An 18,919-nucleotide genomic window follows, 5' to 3' on the forward strand; every position below is an offset into this window, starting at 1 on the left:
CCTCAAAGGAAAAAAAAAATGCTTTCCTTGAGGAGTCTTCCTCTGACTCCTCTCCTGAGTCCGACCCCTCTGGCACAATAATACCCTCTTCTTCAGAATCAGATTGAGTTAAGACCACTGGAGTAGTAGTTACATTTTGAAGCAGTGGGAAGAGGTGTGGAATCAGTAACTACAGGATTAGCAGCTGCTGTGAAATTCTGAATGGATGACTGGATCTCCTTTCTAATAAGATCCTGCATTAGTGCCAGAAGAGACAGAACTAAGGCTGGAACCTCCAAAGCGATCAGCTTATTAATACAGGACTGACATGAAGCTTTCCCATATTCAGGAGTCAGACCACAACTTAGCAAAGAAGTTTGTAAACATAGAAAAAATACACTCACTCAGAAACCGCCGGTACCGAAGATGGCGTCTTTGCAGAGGAGTCAGATAGAGTACGTATTGGGTTGTCACCGTTGGTACTCATGCTGAAACACAGGAAAAAATCCTCCACTCCAATGCTGGACAGGCATGAATGACTGGCCAGCTCACCACACGAGCAAGAATGGCAGAAAAGAGTCTCCTTTTAAATCTGCCGCCTCCTGAGCACCGGAGGCCCGGTGTGTGATGTCACATCCGCCCCCTTTGACCTCCAGCTTCCTCTCGCATTATCACTTGCTAGCAGTGATGATGCTAATCCCCGCCCCCATGCCGGCCACAGCCATTCCACAGCTGTCCGCACGACCGCACTCAGACGCCGGGATCCTCTGCCAGCAGCCCGCCGCACATGGCCATCAACCCGCCCGCATACGTGCGGCGGCGGACATAGTAAATTGTAAGTTAACCAAGGGCTGCCGACGGAGGAGAGTTGGGAAGGGCTGGAGATTTAAAAATAGAGGAAAGAAGGTGAACTAAGGTAAGATCCCCAACCAGGGATCATAAGGGATTCTAAACCACCTACACCGAGGGAGCCCAGCATGAGAAATCCCATTTCCTAAAGTCCCACCTGAGACAGGGGCTCCTCCAGGCTTCCTATAGGGACAGGAAACCACTGAGGATGGAGAGGACTTCCTTTTATTCTCCAAGGTTTCCAGTCCCTAGGGGCGGAGTCCCTCTCTCAGGTGGTGCTGTCATGGCGATGGGAAAAAAACCACCTTGTCCTAATGAAGGACCAAAAAGGTGGGAGTGACAGGAAAGAACCGCTAGCTCAGAGACCCTCCTAATGGAAGGGATTGCGGTGAGAAAGGGGACCTTCCACGAAAGGATGCGAAGAGGGGTGTCCCGAGGAGGTTCGAATGGAGCCTCCCTCAAAACGCTAAGCACCATGTTGAGGTCCCAAGGAGGAGGAGTGGGAGACCTGAAAAGCGGCGCCGCATGGGCCATGCCCAGCAGAATGGTGCGGACATAAAAACTGGAAGCTAACTGCCACTGAAACAGAATAGAAAGAGCCAACACTTGACCTTTAAGAGAGCTGAGAGTCAAATGTTGTTCCAAACCGGATTGTAGAAAAGCAAGAAGGCACGGAAAGGAAAACACAACGAGGAAACTGACTGAACCTTGCACCACCGGAAATAAGCCTTCCAAGTGCTTTGGTAAATTCTAGCAGAGGAAGGCTTCCGTGCCCGAAGCATGATGCGAATCACCACGCACAAAAAACCCCGAATTCTCAAAAGCGCGGTTTCAACCGTCACACCGTCAAATGCAGCGACAGTAAACTGAGGTGGCAGAGAGGACCTTGGGAGAGAAGATCGGGGCAAAGTGGAAGACGCAGCGGTACGAATTACGTCGATGTACCACGCGCGTCTGGGGCCACCAGAATGGTGGGAACGCCCTCCGCCTTGAGTTTCTGCAGAACCATGGGCAGGAGAGGCGGAAATAGGTAAGGGAGACTGAAGGACGACCACGGAATGACCAGTGCGCCCACCGCCAGAGGGTCTCATAACTTCGTGACACAGTGGGGAACCCGCCTGTTGTCGTGAGACGCGAAGAGATCCACGTCCAGGGTCCCCCAGAGATCGCAGATCTGTGCAAACACCTCTGGATGGAGAGACCACTCCCCCAGATCAGACGAAGAGCGGCTGAGAAAATCCGCTTCCCAATTCTCCACACCCGGAATGTGGATCGCGGAGAGAGCGGGAACTCGAGTCTCGACCCAGATCAGAATCTTGGAGACCTCCTCCATCAACGAGCGACTGCCCTGTCGATTGATATATGCCACAGCCGTGGTGTTGTCCGACTGAACACGGACCGGCCGACCCTGTAGGAGGATCTCCCAGTGGAGGAGGCAAAGAAAGATGGCCCAGAGCTCTAGAAGATTGATGGGAAGGCGAGCCTCCAGAGACAAGCGACCCTGGACAGTCAAGTCCCGAAACCCCCCCTCCCCCAGCCCTGGGGACTGGCATCGGTCATGATGACCTGCCAGTGAAGGGAAAGGAAGGAGGGGAGAATGGAGCCACCACAGAAGAGACTGCCGAACAGAGGGGGGCAGAAGAATCCGCCGACCCAGAGAGGACTGTAATTTCTCCCCCCTGGCCAATATGGCCAGCTGGAGGGGGTGATCAGGAAACTGGGCCAAGGGGACCGCCTCCATGGCCGCCACCATCCGGCCCAGTACCTCCATGCAGAAACGAATTGGAATCAGAGAGGGGTGCCATAGGCGACGGAAACACTGGGAGCCGTAGCCAGGCCTAAAGGAAATGCCAAGAATTGGAAGTGACTCGCAGGGATAGCGAAGCGGAGGAAACACTGATTGGCAGGGAAAATAGAGATGTGGAGATAGGCGTCCCTGATGTCCACCGACGAAAGAAACCATGGAAGCCACCACAGAGTGGAGGGACTCAATGTTAAAGTGCCGGGGAGGGAGAAGGGGAGGGAAACTGCCCCGCAATCCCCGGAGCCCCACCACTGCAAAAAAACACCTCACCCATACTACATATTACCCCCAATAAAGAATATAGGCAAAATCCCCCCCCCCCCCCCACCCCAGGAGAGCCCAGAGATAAGGGGCTCCCCCAGTAAGGCAGGCATACTAGGAAGAAAGCGGTGGTGGGAGAGTGGGGAGAGGGAGGGATATACTCACCCTGTATAACGCCATACTTACCTAAGATGTCTTCAGCCAGCTATAGTCACCTGCATCATGTCAGGCTGAGACAGCGGGACGAGCAGGAATGATAGGGGGACCTGGACCCAAGGTGCAACCCCAGGTGCTGGCCGTTGGCAGGAAGGGGTTAACAGTGCATACTTTGTGCCCCGTGCCCCATAGCCGCATATGGGGGAACAGGTAGCGCCATGCTCCTGAATCCCCACCTGAAAATAAAACGTAGCAAAGAATCTTAAACAGGCTCTAGCTATAAAAATAAAAAAGAAGACAACCAGGTCTGGAGAACTCCAGACCTGTGTTTGCCTCCTACTGACACTAAGCTAAAACTGATTGGCTCAGGGTCAGTAGGCGGGGTATATCCTGCCAGGAGGGGACGACGACTTCTTCTGCATGCCTAGTGTCAGCAAGATATACCCCACGGTCTCTGTGTCTCCCAATGGAACCGACTGAGAAAGAAAGATTTTGAGGGATGCAGATGTAAAAGTGATAGCTTATCCTAGAAATGTACACTGTTTAAATGGAAAAACCTCCATTAATAGTGGTAATATTCTTCCACATGGAGAATGGATATTTTTAATAACATACTTTATGAAAATGTGTTTCTCTTTTTGCCTCTCACAATATTACCACTTTTAATTTCAAATCCTATAAAGTGATGTACTGGCTGAGATTTCCAGCATAAATCTTGAAAAGGAAACTTCACAGTAAGTTTTAACATGAAGCGGACACAAATGTGAGGGATCCTGCGCCCGGGTAAGCCAGTAACATGAGGATTCACAGGGGAGAATGACCCAGCCACTTGCAACTTGAGATGTAGGTAGTTCGGAATAGCACACTGGTTCTATGAACTGGAAAGACTCAGCCATTAATCACTGCACAAGACCTATTGGTGTCTCTTTTTCACATTGCACAGATGGAAGGCCATGGACAAAGGGCTCATTGACAGCAGAGAGCTTGGACTCTGCACCGAGTCTCAGGGTTTAGGGGAGCATGCTACTTGCTCCTTATAAGTGATGTCTCCTTATGAAACAAACAGTGAGGAAAAGATTAAATCTGAATCAGTATCACAGCATCCCCTCCGGATATTTCCTCCACTATTACATGAGGGAAATTACTGATATCTATATGCTAATAAACGTCATTTAAACAACCACTTTACTTCATTAAAATCCTTTAGAAAGGGTCACTGTAATCAAAAAACTTTTGACATGTCACAGACCTAGACCTCCAAAGTTCACTAGAAGTGGGGAGAAGCTCTCAGCTAACCTTTGCTGAAGGAGTCTGATTCTACAGAAGGTCTATGGAGCCCATCTCCTGCAGCTATAAGAGAGATGGGGAGAAAAGCTCTTAGCTGAACTTTTCTCCCCCATCCGAGTCGAGATCATTGGGGGTCTCCGCACTGAGACCACGACCGATCAAAACTTTTGACATGTCTTTATAATATATGTAACACTTTAACCCCTTAAGGACAGAACCATATTTTACCTTAATGACCAGGCTCTATTTTATTTATCTGACATGTGTCTCTTTAACCCCTTCACGACCACGGACGTAAATGTAAGTCCTGGCTTGGCGGGACTTCCCGCACCAGGACGTACATTTACGTCCTGTGTATGACCGCTAGCAGCAGCCGGGGACCCGCCCGTAATGGCCGACATCCGCGATCACGCGGATGTCCGCCATTGACCCCTCAGATGCCGTGATCAATACAGATCACGGCATCTGCGGCATTGCGGTACTTTGATTGGATGACCGGATCGCCTGAAGTGCATCCAGCATGGCAGGTCCCCTCACCTGGCTCCGGCCATCTCCCGGATCTTTTGCTCTGGTCTGAGATCGAGCAGACCAGAGCAGAAGATCACCGATAATACTGAGCAGTGCTGTGTCCTATACATAGCACTGCACAGTATTAGCAATCAAAGGATTGCTATAGATAGTCCCCTATGGGGACATAAAAAGTGTTTAAAAAAAAAGTTAAAAATGTAAAAATAAAAAGTAAAAAAAAGTGAAAAATCCCCTCCCCCAATAAAAATTGTCAGTTTTTCCCATTTTACCACCAAAAAGCATAAAAATATTTTTTTAAACATATTTAGTATTGCCGCGTGCGTAAATGTCCGAACTATCAAAATATGTCAATGATCCCGTACGCTGAATGGCGTAAACGTAAAAAATAAAAAAAGTCCAAAAACGATGCTTTTTTGTCACATTTTATAAAAAAAAAATAATAATAATAATAATAAAAAATGATCTAAAAGTTTTATATATGCAAATGTGGTATCTAAAAAAAAAGTACAGATGACGGCGCAAAAAATGAGCCCTCATACCGCCCTATATACGGAAAAAAGAAAAAAAAGTTATAGGTGGTCAAAATAGGGCGATTTTAGATTAGTGATTTTGTACAAAAAGTTTTAGATTTTTTTTAAGCGGTACAAAAATATAAAAGTATCTAGCCATGGGTATCATTCTAAATCGTATTGACCCATAGAAAAAAGAACACGTCATTTTTACGTAAATTGTACAGTGTGAAAAGGAACCCCTCCAAAATGTGCAAAATTTTGGTTTTCATTTAAATTTCCTTCCTAAAAATTTTTTTTAGGGGGTTCGCCGTACATTTTATGGTAAAATGAGAGGTTTCATTACAAAATACAATTGGTCACGCAAAAAACAAGCCCTTATATGGGTCTGTAGATGTAAATATAAAAGTTAAGGATTTTAGAAGGCGAGGAGGAAAAAACGCAAAAATAAAATTGGCCTGGTCCTCAAAGGGGTACTCCGCCCCTGGCATCTTATCCCCTATCCAAAGGATAGGGGATAAGATGTTAGATCGCCGCAGTCCCGCTGCTGGGGACCCCAGCGAGTTCGCTCTGTGCGTAATGACGGGCGATACAGGGGCAGGAGCAGCGTGACGTCATGGCTCCGCCCCTCATGACATTACGGCCCGTCCCCTAAATGCAAGTCTATGGCAGGGGGCGTGACCACCACCACGCCCCCTTCCCATAGACTTGCATTGACGGGGGCGGGCCGTGACATCACGAGGGGCGGAGCCGTGACGTAACGATGCTCCGGCCCCTGTATTGCCAATCATTACGTGCAGAGCGATCTCGCTCTGCGCAGTAATAATAGCGGGGTGCTGCAGGAGCGATCCCCGGGGTCCCCAGCAGCGGGACCCCGGCGATCTGACATCTTATAAGATGTCTAGTGGCGGAATACCCCTTTAAGGTGAAAATGGGCTTGGTCATTAAGGGGTTAAATGGTAATAACTTTAGAACGCTTTTTCTGAGCGGAGTGATTCTGAGATTGTTTTTTGTGACATATTGTTCTTTACATCACTGGTGCATTTTTGTTGACATGCAGCATTTTTTTTTTTTTAAACTCCAAAATATTGTGGAAAAACTTCATTTTTTTATGGTGTACACTGTGCGAGAAAAGTGATGCTGTATTTATTTGGTGGGTCAGTACGATTATGGCGATACCGATTTTATACAGCTTTCTATGTTCTTTTTCCTTTTCTGAGCAAAATTCTTTTTCTGCCATTCATTTTCCAATAGCTGTAACTATTTTTTATTTTTTGTCTGATGCAGTGTGAGGGCTTTTTTGTGCAGGATGATTTTTTGTGGGATACGTGCTACCTTTTCATCTTTTTTATACCGCTATTTGTTCCAAAATTGGCGAATTTTGCGTTGTTTTTTTTACAGCATTCACTGTGCGAGAGAATTTACATTATAGTTTTATAGTACACAACATTACGGACGTGGCAATACCTATTATGTATATGATTTGTGCTTTTCATCTTTTTGATGATACATGGCTTTTATTGGGAATTTTTTTATTTATTTTTTTTACACTTCATACTTTTGACTTTTTATTTTATTAACTTTTAATTTTATTTGTATTTATTTATTTATTTTTTACACTTTTTACAGGTTATATTATGCTGCAATACATTTTTACTGCGGCACAGTATGACCCAATCAGCTGCTCACAGTACAGCCTGTGTGATCCAGCCTCTGGCTGGATCTCACAGGCTTCCGTAGCAGGCAGACAGGAGGTCATGATCTGAACTCCTGCTGCCATAGCAACCAACAGCGACCCACGATCACATCGCGGTGACGCTGTCAACACCATAGATGCATGATCAGGATTGATCACTGCATCTATAAGGGTTAATGCTGCCAGGACTGGCGTGATCGCGGCACTGACAGCTGTGGCGGGTCTCAGGCTGTGATTAACAGCCGGGTCCCGCCACCGATCTCCTGCGCTACCCATGGCAGTGCTAGAGATCGCTAGGACTTATGCATACGTCGAACTTCTCGGATGCTGGGGAGTATGCATACTTCCTATAGCGGGAAGGGGTTAAAGTCCTGCTGTGACTTGACAACTAAGGTACGCAATCACTAGTACTATATAGGGTGTTAACTGTGATGCACAGCCAGATCCTGCCATGGGCTCCTGATATTGTGATGTGTCTGGACATTAAAACTTTGTGTGATATGGCCAGTGCAACAGCAAATAAATGTGAAGATCGAGGAATAACCACTTCTGGTGGCCTCCAGCCGCCATCTTGGCTGATCTGATCCCTGCAGCGGTGTTGTGGACGATCAGATCAGCCATTTAAAGTGCTGCATTGCCGCAAATGCCGTAATCTGCATTGATCACGGGATCTGAGGGGTTAATTACAGGCAGGTGCACGGCAGCTGACAGCCACCGGGAGCAGCCGTGCATGAAGTGAGCACAGCTCCTGCATTTACGGCGCATGTCCTTAAGGGGTTAATAGTTTATATATGCGGGCAGCGATACCACATATATTTATTTTTGTTTACATTATTTTATTTAACCCCTTAAGGAATGGGACAATTTTAATTTTTGCACTTTAGTTTTTTCCATTTTTATTGGTACTATTTTTGTTTTGATGGCCTTTTTGATCGTTTTTTTATTAGTTTTTTTATTGTATATGAAATGGCCAAAAATGCGCAATTTCAGACTTTTTTTTCACTTTTTGTGTGTACGCCATTGGCCGTGCAATTTAATTAACATTATATTTTAATAGTTCAGATATTTTCGCACGCAGCGATACCACAGGTTTATTTTTGTCAACATTATTCTATTTAAAGTGTACCTGTCATCAACAAAAAAATCTTATATAACGTAGTAAATATCATTATATGTTTTTTTGTAATATACATTGGTTAAAAAATATGTATATTTTTGTCCCTGCATCTATTGCCTGTGTGTCTCTATGAGGAGTCCAAATACAGGAAGTGAGGGTGGACAAGCAGGGCTCTGTGCAGTGAGGCTCTGTGTCATGCTACGGGCTCACACATCAGGATGATTGACAAGCCAGGAGCTTGCATATAGCCCTGCTTGTCCTGTCCTCACTTCCTGTATTTTGACTCCTCAAATGCAATAGCTGCAGAGAAAGCATTTTTTTCACCCAAAAATATAAATTTTTTAACCAATGTATATTACAATGTGTGTGTGTGTGTGTGTGTGTGTGTGTGTGTGTATATATATATATATATATATATATATATATATATGTTATCATCTACATTATATAAAAAGTTTTTGTTGCTGACAGGTAAAAATTTAAAAAGCGGGGTCATTCAAACTTTTATTAGGGAAGGGGGTTAATTCACAACTTTTTTTCAAACTTTTTTTCAGTATTCTTTAGTCCCCATAGAGGACTCTTACATGCAGTCTTATGACAGCATATACTGTTCAATGCTGCTCCGTGGAGCAGCAATGATCAGTCTTATTGGTGCTCCATTGCTCCAGCCTGCCAGGGCCATTCCGCCGTCCTCTGAGCTGATCAGGACCTCCGCGGTGAAATCGCAACGTCCTGATCAGCCTGCTGAGCTAGCCAGAAGTAGTTTTCTTACATTTTGCCCTCCACAATCAACTTTGATCATGGCATCTAAAGGGTAAATCAGAAGAGCTGGAGGAAGGTAGGGATCCTCTCAACGTCCTTTCAGCTGATCTGGACCAGTGATTTTCTCCCTGAGCTAACCGTTATCAGCTTTGATTGAATTGTCTAAAGGGTTAATGCAAGACATCGTCATGATCGGTGATGTCCGGCATTAGCTGTGGGTCCTGGCTTCTAATAGTAAATGGGCCCACCGGGTATGAAGCACCCTCAGTGGACCAAAGGAGATAAAAATTCTTGTCCATCTGAATCCAGCATATACCAGGTCCATTGTGGGCCAAAACATTGTGTAATATATCAGCCATTATACCACCTTTTCTGGTCTACTATCTACATACAGTCTGGAAAGAATACTAGAGCACCAGTTTAGGTGTTGTGTGAGAAGGTGAAAGGCATCGTGGTGGATGGGCAATATGTGTCACCAAGGCTTCAGGCCTTGGTGAAGTAAGAGCCGGTATTTATTCAGTGTCTGTGGCCGGAAGGCCAATCCGTGACAGATTTTACTGGGAATGATCAAGTGTAGGGTCGGGATCATTCCCCACAATCCAGGCTGCCTTTTGTTAGCCTTAAAGGCTTCCTGCTTCACCAGCTGAGGGGGGTTTGCTAGTTGCAGCTCACACTGCCAGAGAGCTGAATGTGGAGTTTTTCCCTAAGTTTTCTCCAAGTGTGGAAGCTGGTGAACAGCCTGCCTGGAGGCCTGGAAAAGACTTGCTTGATGCCGCATGGCATGAACAAACACCTAAGGAATACAGGTGGACTTTTGTTACATTTTTCTTTGTTCTGCATTTAAAGACTGTTTGCTGTGTGACAAGTGTGAATAAAACACTGAACTTTGATTTGAAAAATACTGTTTCCTTGCCTCTATACTGCAACCGCACCTATCTGCAAGAGCGAGTCATCACAGTTGTCACAATGTGGCTCTACATTTTGCTTACTTCTACTTTGTTCAATAAAGGAGAGCCCATCTATCACTGACAACCCGCTCTCCTCTCCTGCAGCGATACAACCCACTAAAACCATTTTATGCTCTAAAACACATAAAAAAAGAACTACTGAATGTGGTCAGTTTTGTGGCCTTTAATATGGCATCCATTTGTGAATAGTGGTGATCCAATCTATGGGACCACACCAGTCTGATGTCTTTTTCTCAGACACAGAGCCCTGTCCTTGTGTATTGGAACACATTTCCAATCGAAAGAATGGAGTGGAGCTGTACTAGACAAATTAACAAAAAAAAAAGTGCTGCAGCCCAGATGTCCCCATGAATGATAGTTCATTATATTCTAGGGATATACCTTTAACCCCTTAACGACGCAGGACGTATATTTACGTCCCGCGCCGCGATCCCGCATCATATCGCATGGGTCCCGGCGCTAATCAACGGCCGGGACCCGCGGCTAATACCACACATCGCCGATCGCGGCGATGTACGGTATTAACCCTTTAGAAGCGGCGGTCAAAGCTGACCGCCGCTTCTAAAGTGAAACTCAAAGTATCCCGGCTGCTCAGTCGGGCTGTTCACAGCTGATCGGACACCGGGAGGGCTCTTACCTGCCTCCTCGGTGTCCGATCGACGAATGACTGCTCCGTGCCTGAGATCCAGGCAGGAGCAGTCAAGCGCCGATATTGCTGATCACAGGCGTGTTAATACACGCCTGTGATCAGGATGAGAGATCAGTGTGTGCAGTGTTATAGGTCCCTATGGGACCTATAACACTGCAAAAAAAAAAGTAAAAAAAAAGTGTTAATAAAGGTCATTTAACCCCTTCCCTAATAAAAGTTTGAATCACCCCCCTTTTACAATAAAAAAAATAAAACAGTAAAAAAAAATAAAAATAAACATATGTGGTATCGCCGCGTGCGTAAATGTAAAAAATATAAAAATATATCATTAATTAAGCCGTACAGTCAATGGCGTACGCGCAAAAAAATTCCAAAGTCCAAAAAAGCGTATTTTGGTAACTTTTAATAACATTAAAAAATGAATGAAAAGTGATCAAAAAGTCAGATAAAAACAAAAATCATACCAATAAAAACTTCAGATAACGGCGCAAAAAATGAGTCCTCATACCGCTCCGTACGTGGAAAAATAAAAAAGTTATAGGGGTCAGAAAATGACATTTTTAAACGTATAAATTTTCCTGCATGTAGTTATGATTTTTTCCAGAAGTGCGACAAAATCAAACCTATATAAGTAGGGTATCATTTTAACCGTATGGACCTACAGAATAATGATAAGGTGTAATTTTTACCGAAATATGCACTGCGTAGAAACGGAAGCCCCCAAAAGTTACAAAATGGCGTTTTTTTTTCGATTTTGTCGCACAATGATTTTTTTTCCGTTTCGCCGTGCATTTTTGGGTAAAATGACTAATGTCACTGCAAAGTAGAATTGGCGATGCAAAAAATAAGCCATAATATGGATTTTTTGGTGGAAAATTGAAAGGGTTATGATTTTTAAAAGATAAGGAGGAAAAAACGAAAGTGCAAAAACGGAAAAACCCTGAGTCCTTAACCCCTTAAGGACACATGACGTTCTCATACGTCTCCATTTCCGAGTCCTTAAGGACACATGACGTATGAGAACGTCATGTGTTTTACCGGCCCCCCACAACCATCTGGAGCGGAGCCGGTCCCCGATGCCTGCTGAAATCGTTCAGCAGGCATCGGCGCATATCGCCCAGGGGGGTCATTATGACCCCCCATGTCGGCGATGGCCGCAGATCGCTGGACAATTCAGTCCAGCGATCTGCGGCGGATTCCGGGTCAATCGGGTCTCCAGTGACCCGGTGACCCGGAATTACAGGCTGTTCGGGGCCGTCTCCGACGGCCCCGAACAGCCAGAGCCTGCAGGAGTGAGGTGGCACTGGTGCCACCTCACGATCGCCCTGATTTGTCGGCCGGATTACCGGCCGACCAATCAGGGCGCCTGCTGCGGGTGTCATTCCCGCAACCCGCTCCGCCCCTCTTCCGGAGGACGTGAGCGGGTGCGGGACGTGCACCCCGGGTGCATGCCCTTGTTGCATGCTGGGAGCTGTTGCTAAGCAACAGCAGGAGGCTGTCACTCACCTCCAACGATCCTCGCTGCACCAGGTCAGTCCCTCGTCGTCTCCGCCGCCGCCGCTGCTCCTGGGGCCCCGATCCCAACAGGGGCGCCGGGGATCGGGGCCCCAGGAGCAGCGGCGGCGGCGGAGACGACGAGGGACTGACCTGGTGCAGCGAGGATCGTTGGAGGTGAGTGACAGCCTCCTGCTGTTGCTTAGCAACAGCTCCCAGCATGCAACAAGGGCATGCTGGGAGCTGTAGTTATGCAACAGCAGGAGGCAGACCACCACAACTCCCAGCATGCCCTTATGGGCATGCTGGGACTTGTAGTTTTGCAACAGCTGGAGGCACATTCTTTCTATGGAAAAGTGTACCTTCAGCTGTTGTGTAACTACAACTCCCAGCTTGCACAATCAGCTAAAGTGCATGCTGGGAGTTGTAGTGGTGCATCTGGTGGTTGCATAACTACAACTCCCAGCATGCCCGTTGGCTGTCGGTGACTGCTGAGAGTTGTAGTTTTGCAACAGCTGAAGGCACACTGAGTTAAGTAGCAAACCAGTGTGTCTCCAGCTGTTGCATAACTACAAGCCCCAGCATCCCCAGCCAAAGTAGTATGCCTCCAGCTGTTGCATAACTACAACACCCAGCATGCCCTTCCGCTGTCCGTACATGCTGGGGGTTGTAGCTTTTGCAACAGCTGAAGGCACACTGGTTGCAAAACACTGAGTTTGTTACCAAACTCTGTGTTTCACAACCAGTGTGCCTCCAGCTGTTGCAAAACTACAACTCCCAGCATGCACTGATAGACCGTACATGCTGGGAGTTGTAGTTTTGCAACAGCTGGATGTTCCCCCCCCCCCCAATGTGAACGTACAGGGTACACTCACATGGGCGGAGGATTACAGTAAGTATCCGGCTGCAAGTTTGAGGTGCGGCAAAATTTCTGCCGCAGCTCAAACTGCCAGCGAGAAACTACTGTGAACCCCCCGCCCGTGTGACTGTACCCTAAAAACACTACACTACACTAACACACAATAAAATAAAAAGTAAAAAACACTACATATACACATACCCCTACACAGCCCCCCTCCCCTCCCCAATAAAAATGAAAAACGTCTGGTACGCCACTGTTTCCAAAACGGAGCCTCCAGCGGTTGCAAAACTACAACTCCCAGCATGCACTGATAGACCATACATGCTGGGAGTTGTAGTTTTGCACTGATTCCCCCCCCCCCCCCCCCCCCCCAATGTGAAGGTACAGGGTACACTCACATGGGCGGAGGATTACAGTAAGTATCCGGCTGCAAGTTTGAGCTGCGTCAAATTTTCTGCCGTAGCTCAAACTGCCAGCGAGAAACTACTGTGAACCCCCCGCCCGTGCGACTGTACCCTAAAAACACTACACTACACTAACACAAAATAAAATAAAAAGTAAAAAACACTACATATATACATACCCCTATACAACCCCCCTCCCCAATAAAAATGAAAAACGTCTGGTACGCCACTGTTTCCAAAACGGAGCCTCCAGCTGTTGCAAAACAACTACTCCCAGTATTGCCAGATAGCCGTTGACTGTCCAGGCATGCTGGGAGTTTTACAACAGCTGGAGGCACCCTGCTTGGGAATCACTGGTGTAGAATACCCCTATGTCCACCCCTATGCAAGTCCCTAATTTAGGCCTCAAATGCGCATGGCGCTCTCACTTTGGAGCCCTGTCGTATTTCAAGGCAACAGTTTAGGGCCACATATAGGGTATCGCCGTACTCGGGAGAAATTGGGCTTCAAATTTTGGGGGGTATTTTCTGCTATTACCCTTTTAAAAAATGTAACATTTTTGGGAAAACAAGCATTTTAGGTAAAAAAAATATATATTTTTTTACATATGCAAAAGTCGTGAAACACCTGTAGGGTATTAAGGTTCAAATTACCCCTTGTTACGTTCCCCGAGGGGTCTAGTTTCCAAAATAGTATGCCATGTGTTTTTTTTTTTGCTGTCCTGGCACCATAGGGGCTTCCTAAATGCGGCATGCCCCCAGAGCAAAATTCGCTTTCAAAAAGCCAAATGTGACTCCTCTTCTGAGACCTGTAGTGCGCCAGCAGAGCACTTTTCACACCCATATGGGGTGTTTTCTGAATCGGGAGAAATTGGTCTTCAAATTTTGGGGGGTATTTTCTGCTATTACCCTTTTTAAAATTGTAAAAATTTTGGGAAACCAAGCATTTTAGGTAAAAAAAATATATATTTTTTTACATATGCAAAAGTCGTGAAACACCTGTAGGGTATTAAGGTTCACATTACCCCTTGTTACGTTCCCCGAGGGGTCTAGTTTCCAAAATGGTATGCCATGTGTTTTTTTTTTGCTGTTCTGGCACCATAGGGGCTTCCTAAATGCGGCATGCCCCCAGAGCAAAATTTGCTTTCAAAAAGCCAAATAAGACTCCTTCTCTTCTGAGACCTGTAGTGCGCCAGCAGAGCACTTTTCACCCCCATGCGAGGTGTTTTCTGTATCGGGAGAAATTGGGCTTCAAATTTTGGGGGGTATTTTCTGCTATTACCCTTTTTAAAAATGTAAAATTTTTGGGAAACCAAGCATTTTAGGTAAAAAAAATATATATTTTTTTTACATATGCAAAAGTCGTGAATCACCTGTGGGGTATTAAGGTTCACTTTACCCCTTGTTACGTTCCCTGAGGGGTCTAGTTTCCAAAATGGTATGCCATGTGTTTTTTTTTTGCTGTCCTGGCACCATAGGGGCTTCCTAAATGCGGCATGCCCCCCAAAAACCATTTGTCGCTCCTTCCCTTCTGAGCCCTCTACTGCGCCCACCGAACAATTAACATAGACATATGAGGTATGTGCTTACTCGAGAGAAATTGGGTTTCAAACACAAGTAAAAATTTTCTCCTTTTTATCCCTTGCAAAAATTCAAAAATTGGGTCTACAAGAACATGCGAGTGTAAAAAATGAAGATTTTGAATTTTCTCCTTCACTTTGCTGCTATTCCTGTGAAACACCTAAAGGGTTAATACACTTACTGAATGTTTTTTTGAATACTTTAGGGGGTGTAGTTTTTATAATGGGGTCTTTTATGGGGTATTTCTAATATGAAGACCCTTCAAATCCACTTCAAAACTGAACTGGTCCCTGAAAAATAGTGAGTTTGAAAATTTTGTGAAAAATTTCAAAATTGCTACTGAACTTTGAAGCCCTCTGGTGTCTTCCAAAAGTAAAAACTCATAAATTTTATGATGCAAACATAAAGTAGACATATTGTATATGTGAACCCAAAAAAAATATATTTTGAATATCCATTTTCCTTACAAGCAGAGAGCTTCAAAGTTAGAAAAATGCAAAATTTTCATTTTTTTCATCAAATTTTGGGATTTTTCACCAAGAAAGGATGCAAGTTACCATAAAATTTTACCACTAAGTTAAAGTAGAATATGTCACGAAAAAACAATCTCGGAATCAGAATGATAACTAAAAGCATTCCAGAGTTATTAATGTTTAAAGTGACAGTGGTCAGAATTGCAAAAAACGCTCCGGTCCTTAAGGTATAAAATGGCCTGGTCCTTAAGGGGTTAAGGGGTTAAAGGCTACGGACATCTTTTAAAGGCATTTTGATTATTCTTGCTTTGTACTTGGTGCAAAAAACTTTGCTCCACTGATCTGTATTAAAGATGCTATATACTTCTGCTTCTACAACATCTAGAGCATATCATCTTTATACTTGTACACAGCCAATATGATTCCCCACTGTAGACTGCCTTGTATCATCTAAATATCGCCAAATGACCCCTTTAATGTTCAGGGCCATACAAACCCTTTAAAATAAATAGCAAATTAATTTTAAAGTGACAGTGCCCATTTAATGACATGTCAAATGTTATATTGGTCAGGTTTGAGTGTTTAGACCATGACCAATAGCTAGAACTAGAAGAAAAACACGTTAAAGGGGCACTCCGCTGGAAAACTTTTATTTTTTATTTTTTTTAAATCAACTGGTGCCAGAAAGTTAAACAGATTTGTAAATTATTTCTATTAAAAATTATTCATCCTTCTAGTACTTATTAGCTTCTGTATGCTCCACAGGAAGTTATTTTCTTTTTTAATTTCCTTTCTGTCTGACCACAGTGCTCTCTGCTGACACCTCTGTCCATGTCAGGAACTGTCCAGAGCAGGATAGGTTTGCTATGGGGATCTGCTGCTACTCTGGACAGTTCCTAAAATGGACAGAGGTGTCATTTGACAGTGGTCAGACAGAAAGGATATTTAAAAAGAAAATAACTTCCTGTGGAGCATACAGAAGCTTATAAGTACTAGAAGGATTAAGAATTTTCAATAGAAGCAATTTACAAATCTGTTTAACTTTCTGTCATGAGTTGATAAAAAATAAAAAAAAGTTTTACAATGAAGTACCTCTTTAAGCAAGACAAACTTACAATGTAAGTCTTTTTCTCCCTAACTTGTTCTAACACTCTAACCCCAACTTTTTGTCTTTAGTCAAAAGCTTTGGAAATGACAGGTACACTGTGCTTAAGCAGCACAAAAAATCTGAGCTTTAAAGCTCAAGCTCATCACCAAATACATGCTCTGTTTATGGCAGCCTATGCCAGACAGAAATGGCCTGTATTCTGCTGTTGATTTTGCAAGACAATGGTTTCAATTTCTAGTATTCTGAAGTGCAAGAAAAGACATATCCTAGACAAACTGTACTGATGCACTTCGCTGAACACTATTCACTTTACTTGCACTGGGCAACTAATTTACCAGGCTTGATAAGTTCCTAGAAAAAAAAAAAGAGGAGGATAATTTCATAAGGACAAAGATGGTCATTATAGCCTCAAACAAATATTTACTGCTTAGACTACCCTGCAAGAAAAGTTAATTGTGTCTAGCCATCAGCCCTTCTCATTACCCTTTCTTTTTTCCTTATTGTCTATAGTCTTACCGTAATGGAACTTCTTCCTTTGGGACATTCATATAGTAACGGACGAAGAATCTCTCTGAGTCTTCTCTTTCACCTTCTGTGACAACACTGCCATTCAGTTTGGAAACAGACGGCAATCTAGGAGTTCATATGAGAGGAAAAGATTAGCTAGACCATCACTTCACTGCATTAAAACTGGAGAGGAGAATGCCCTGATCTGTCTTTCCTGAAATCAATATGCTTTCACTCCCAGGTCTCACTGCCAAAAGACTTAAATGTACTAGAGTGACCCCATAGAAACACAGCATGTAAGAAACTTTAGAAAGTATGAATATCATCCAGGTCATCTCCAAATTCCAGAGCGATTGTGGAGCTCTTCTCACAAAGTAATCTGGTTAATCACTGCAGTCTCAAGATTTTTCATAAAGTGATAATACTTTTATTACTCTCAGTTTCCGAATTAATTATCGGTGGCTCAGATCAAGTCTATGTGAACCAATGCTTGGCTTCAATGAACACCATCTTTAACTCGCACATTTTGCTCACTCAGGGTTTAGGGTATACACTGGCTTATCAACAGAAAGGTATGTCAAAGTATACCCCAGCATACCAACGCCAGGCTTATTGACTTACAAGGACGGTGCATACTATACTATTTACTACTTTAAGTTAATTTCTATGCTATTTGTGTCATTCTGCCGAACTCAAAAGTGTGACGATTTGGTGTCCATTTACATGGTCACTAATATTTTAAACAACTAACAGATTATCTCCACAAAACAAACACTTCATTTATCAAAAAAAAAATTTATCTAAGAATTTTTTTTTTCTAAAGTCTGAGCACCTACATATCTCACTTCACAACAATATGCTGTTCACTGCCTGTTAGGGGAATCTATCTCGAGCAAGACAGAACAAAGTGGGGAAGTGCAGGAGACAGAGTGACCCTGAGAAAACCTAGGCTGTTTGCTCCATACTCCAGAAGATCCTAACTGTCCTTAAAAGGTAAATCAAGAGTTCCCTCTAATCTCTAACCATCCATAAAGATCTGAGCAGCTGTCCCTTGTGTTATCACTATTGTATGTACACTATTGCCTCCTAAATATAATGACCCCCTACCTTTAGATTAGCATTACGATTTTTTTCTGTTTCTGCTCTCTGCTCACATAGGGGGAGATTTATCAAAACCTGTGCAGAGGAAAACTTGCCCAGTTGCCCATAGCAACCAATCAGATTGCTTCTTTCATTTTTATGAAGGCCTGTGAAAAATGAAAGAAGCAATCTGATTGGTTGCCATGGGCAACTTTTCCTTTGCACAGGTTTTGATAAATCTCCCCCATAGTACCTTGCAAAGCCAATGCATCAGTAACCTCCTTCTCCTCCCCACAAGTACACTGTAGTATAAGTTAGCCATACCTTTATGTCGATATGCTATAGTAGTGCACTTAAGTGTGGACAAAGCCTTAGGCCTTTATAGACTGTGTGTTTATACTGGGATAAGATTTTAAATGAATTCCAAGTCCCCTGCTTATCACCACCCTCTTAAATCAAACCAGAGAGACACCACAAAGCACCTCCGATTCCAGGGACACTTGGCACAACCATGAATTACATGGCTACTTGCCTATGGCCACTGAAGGGGCCATATGTGGTTGCCTGCAGTATTTCCCAGCTGGGTGCCAAGGGCTTCAGAATGAAGTGTCAGCGTGTTTAAATTTAGAGGGGTTGTTCTGTCAGGAAATCCCATTTTCTAACTTTCCTGGCATGATGAAATGCTTCGATTAGATATACAGATAAAAGGAGATCCAAGGGGGGAGATGAATCAAGCTGCCACAAGAAGTATATATGGGTAAATTTATTGCACACAAAGGATCCACGCAACGCGTTTCAAAGCCGTTCTGGCTTTTTCGTCAGGCGTCTGACGAAAAAGCCGGAACG

General features: G+C 44.3%; 1 protein-coding gene across 3 annotated transcripts in view; it reads right to left on the minus strand.

Moving 5' to 3' along the window:
- TBCEL (tubulin folding cofactor E like) overlaps window positions 1-18,919 on the minus strand; it is a 79,853-nt gene that overhangs the window by 11,668 nt on the left and 49,266 nt on the right. For all 3 annotated transcript variants that reach the window (XM_056544775.1, XM_056544776.1, XM_056544774.1), the window contains one exon: window positions 17,003-17,119. In XM_056544775.1, the coding sequence (XP_056400750.1) occupies window positions 17,003-17,119 (117 nt within the window). The remainder of the gene's footprint in view (window positions 1-17,002; window positions 17,120-18,919) is intronic.

Source organism: Hyla sarda, chromosome 10 (genome assembly GCF_029499605.1).
Source record: "Hyla sarda isolate aHylSar1 chromosome 10, aHylSar1.hap1, whole genome shotgun sequence".
Lineage (NCBI taxonomy): Eukaryota > Metazoa > Chordata > Amphibia > Anura > Hylidae > Hyla > Hyla sarda.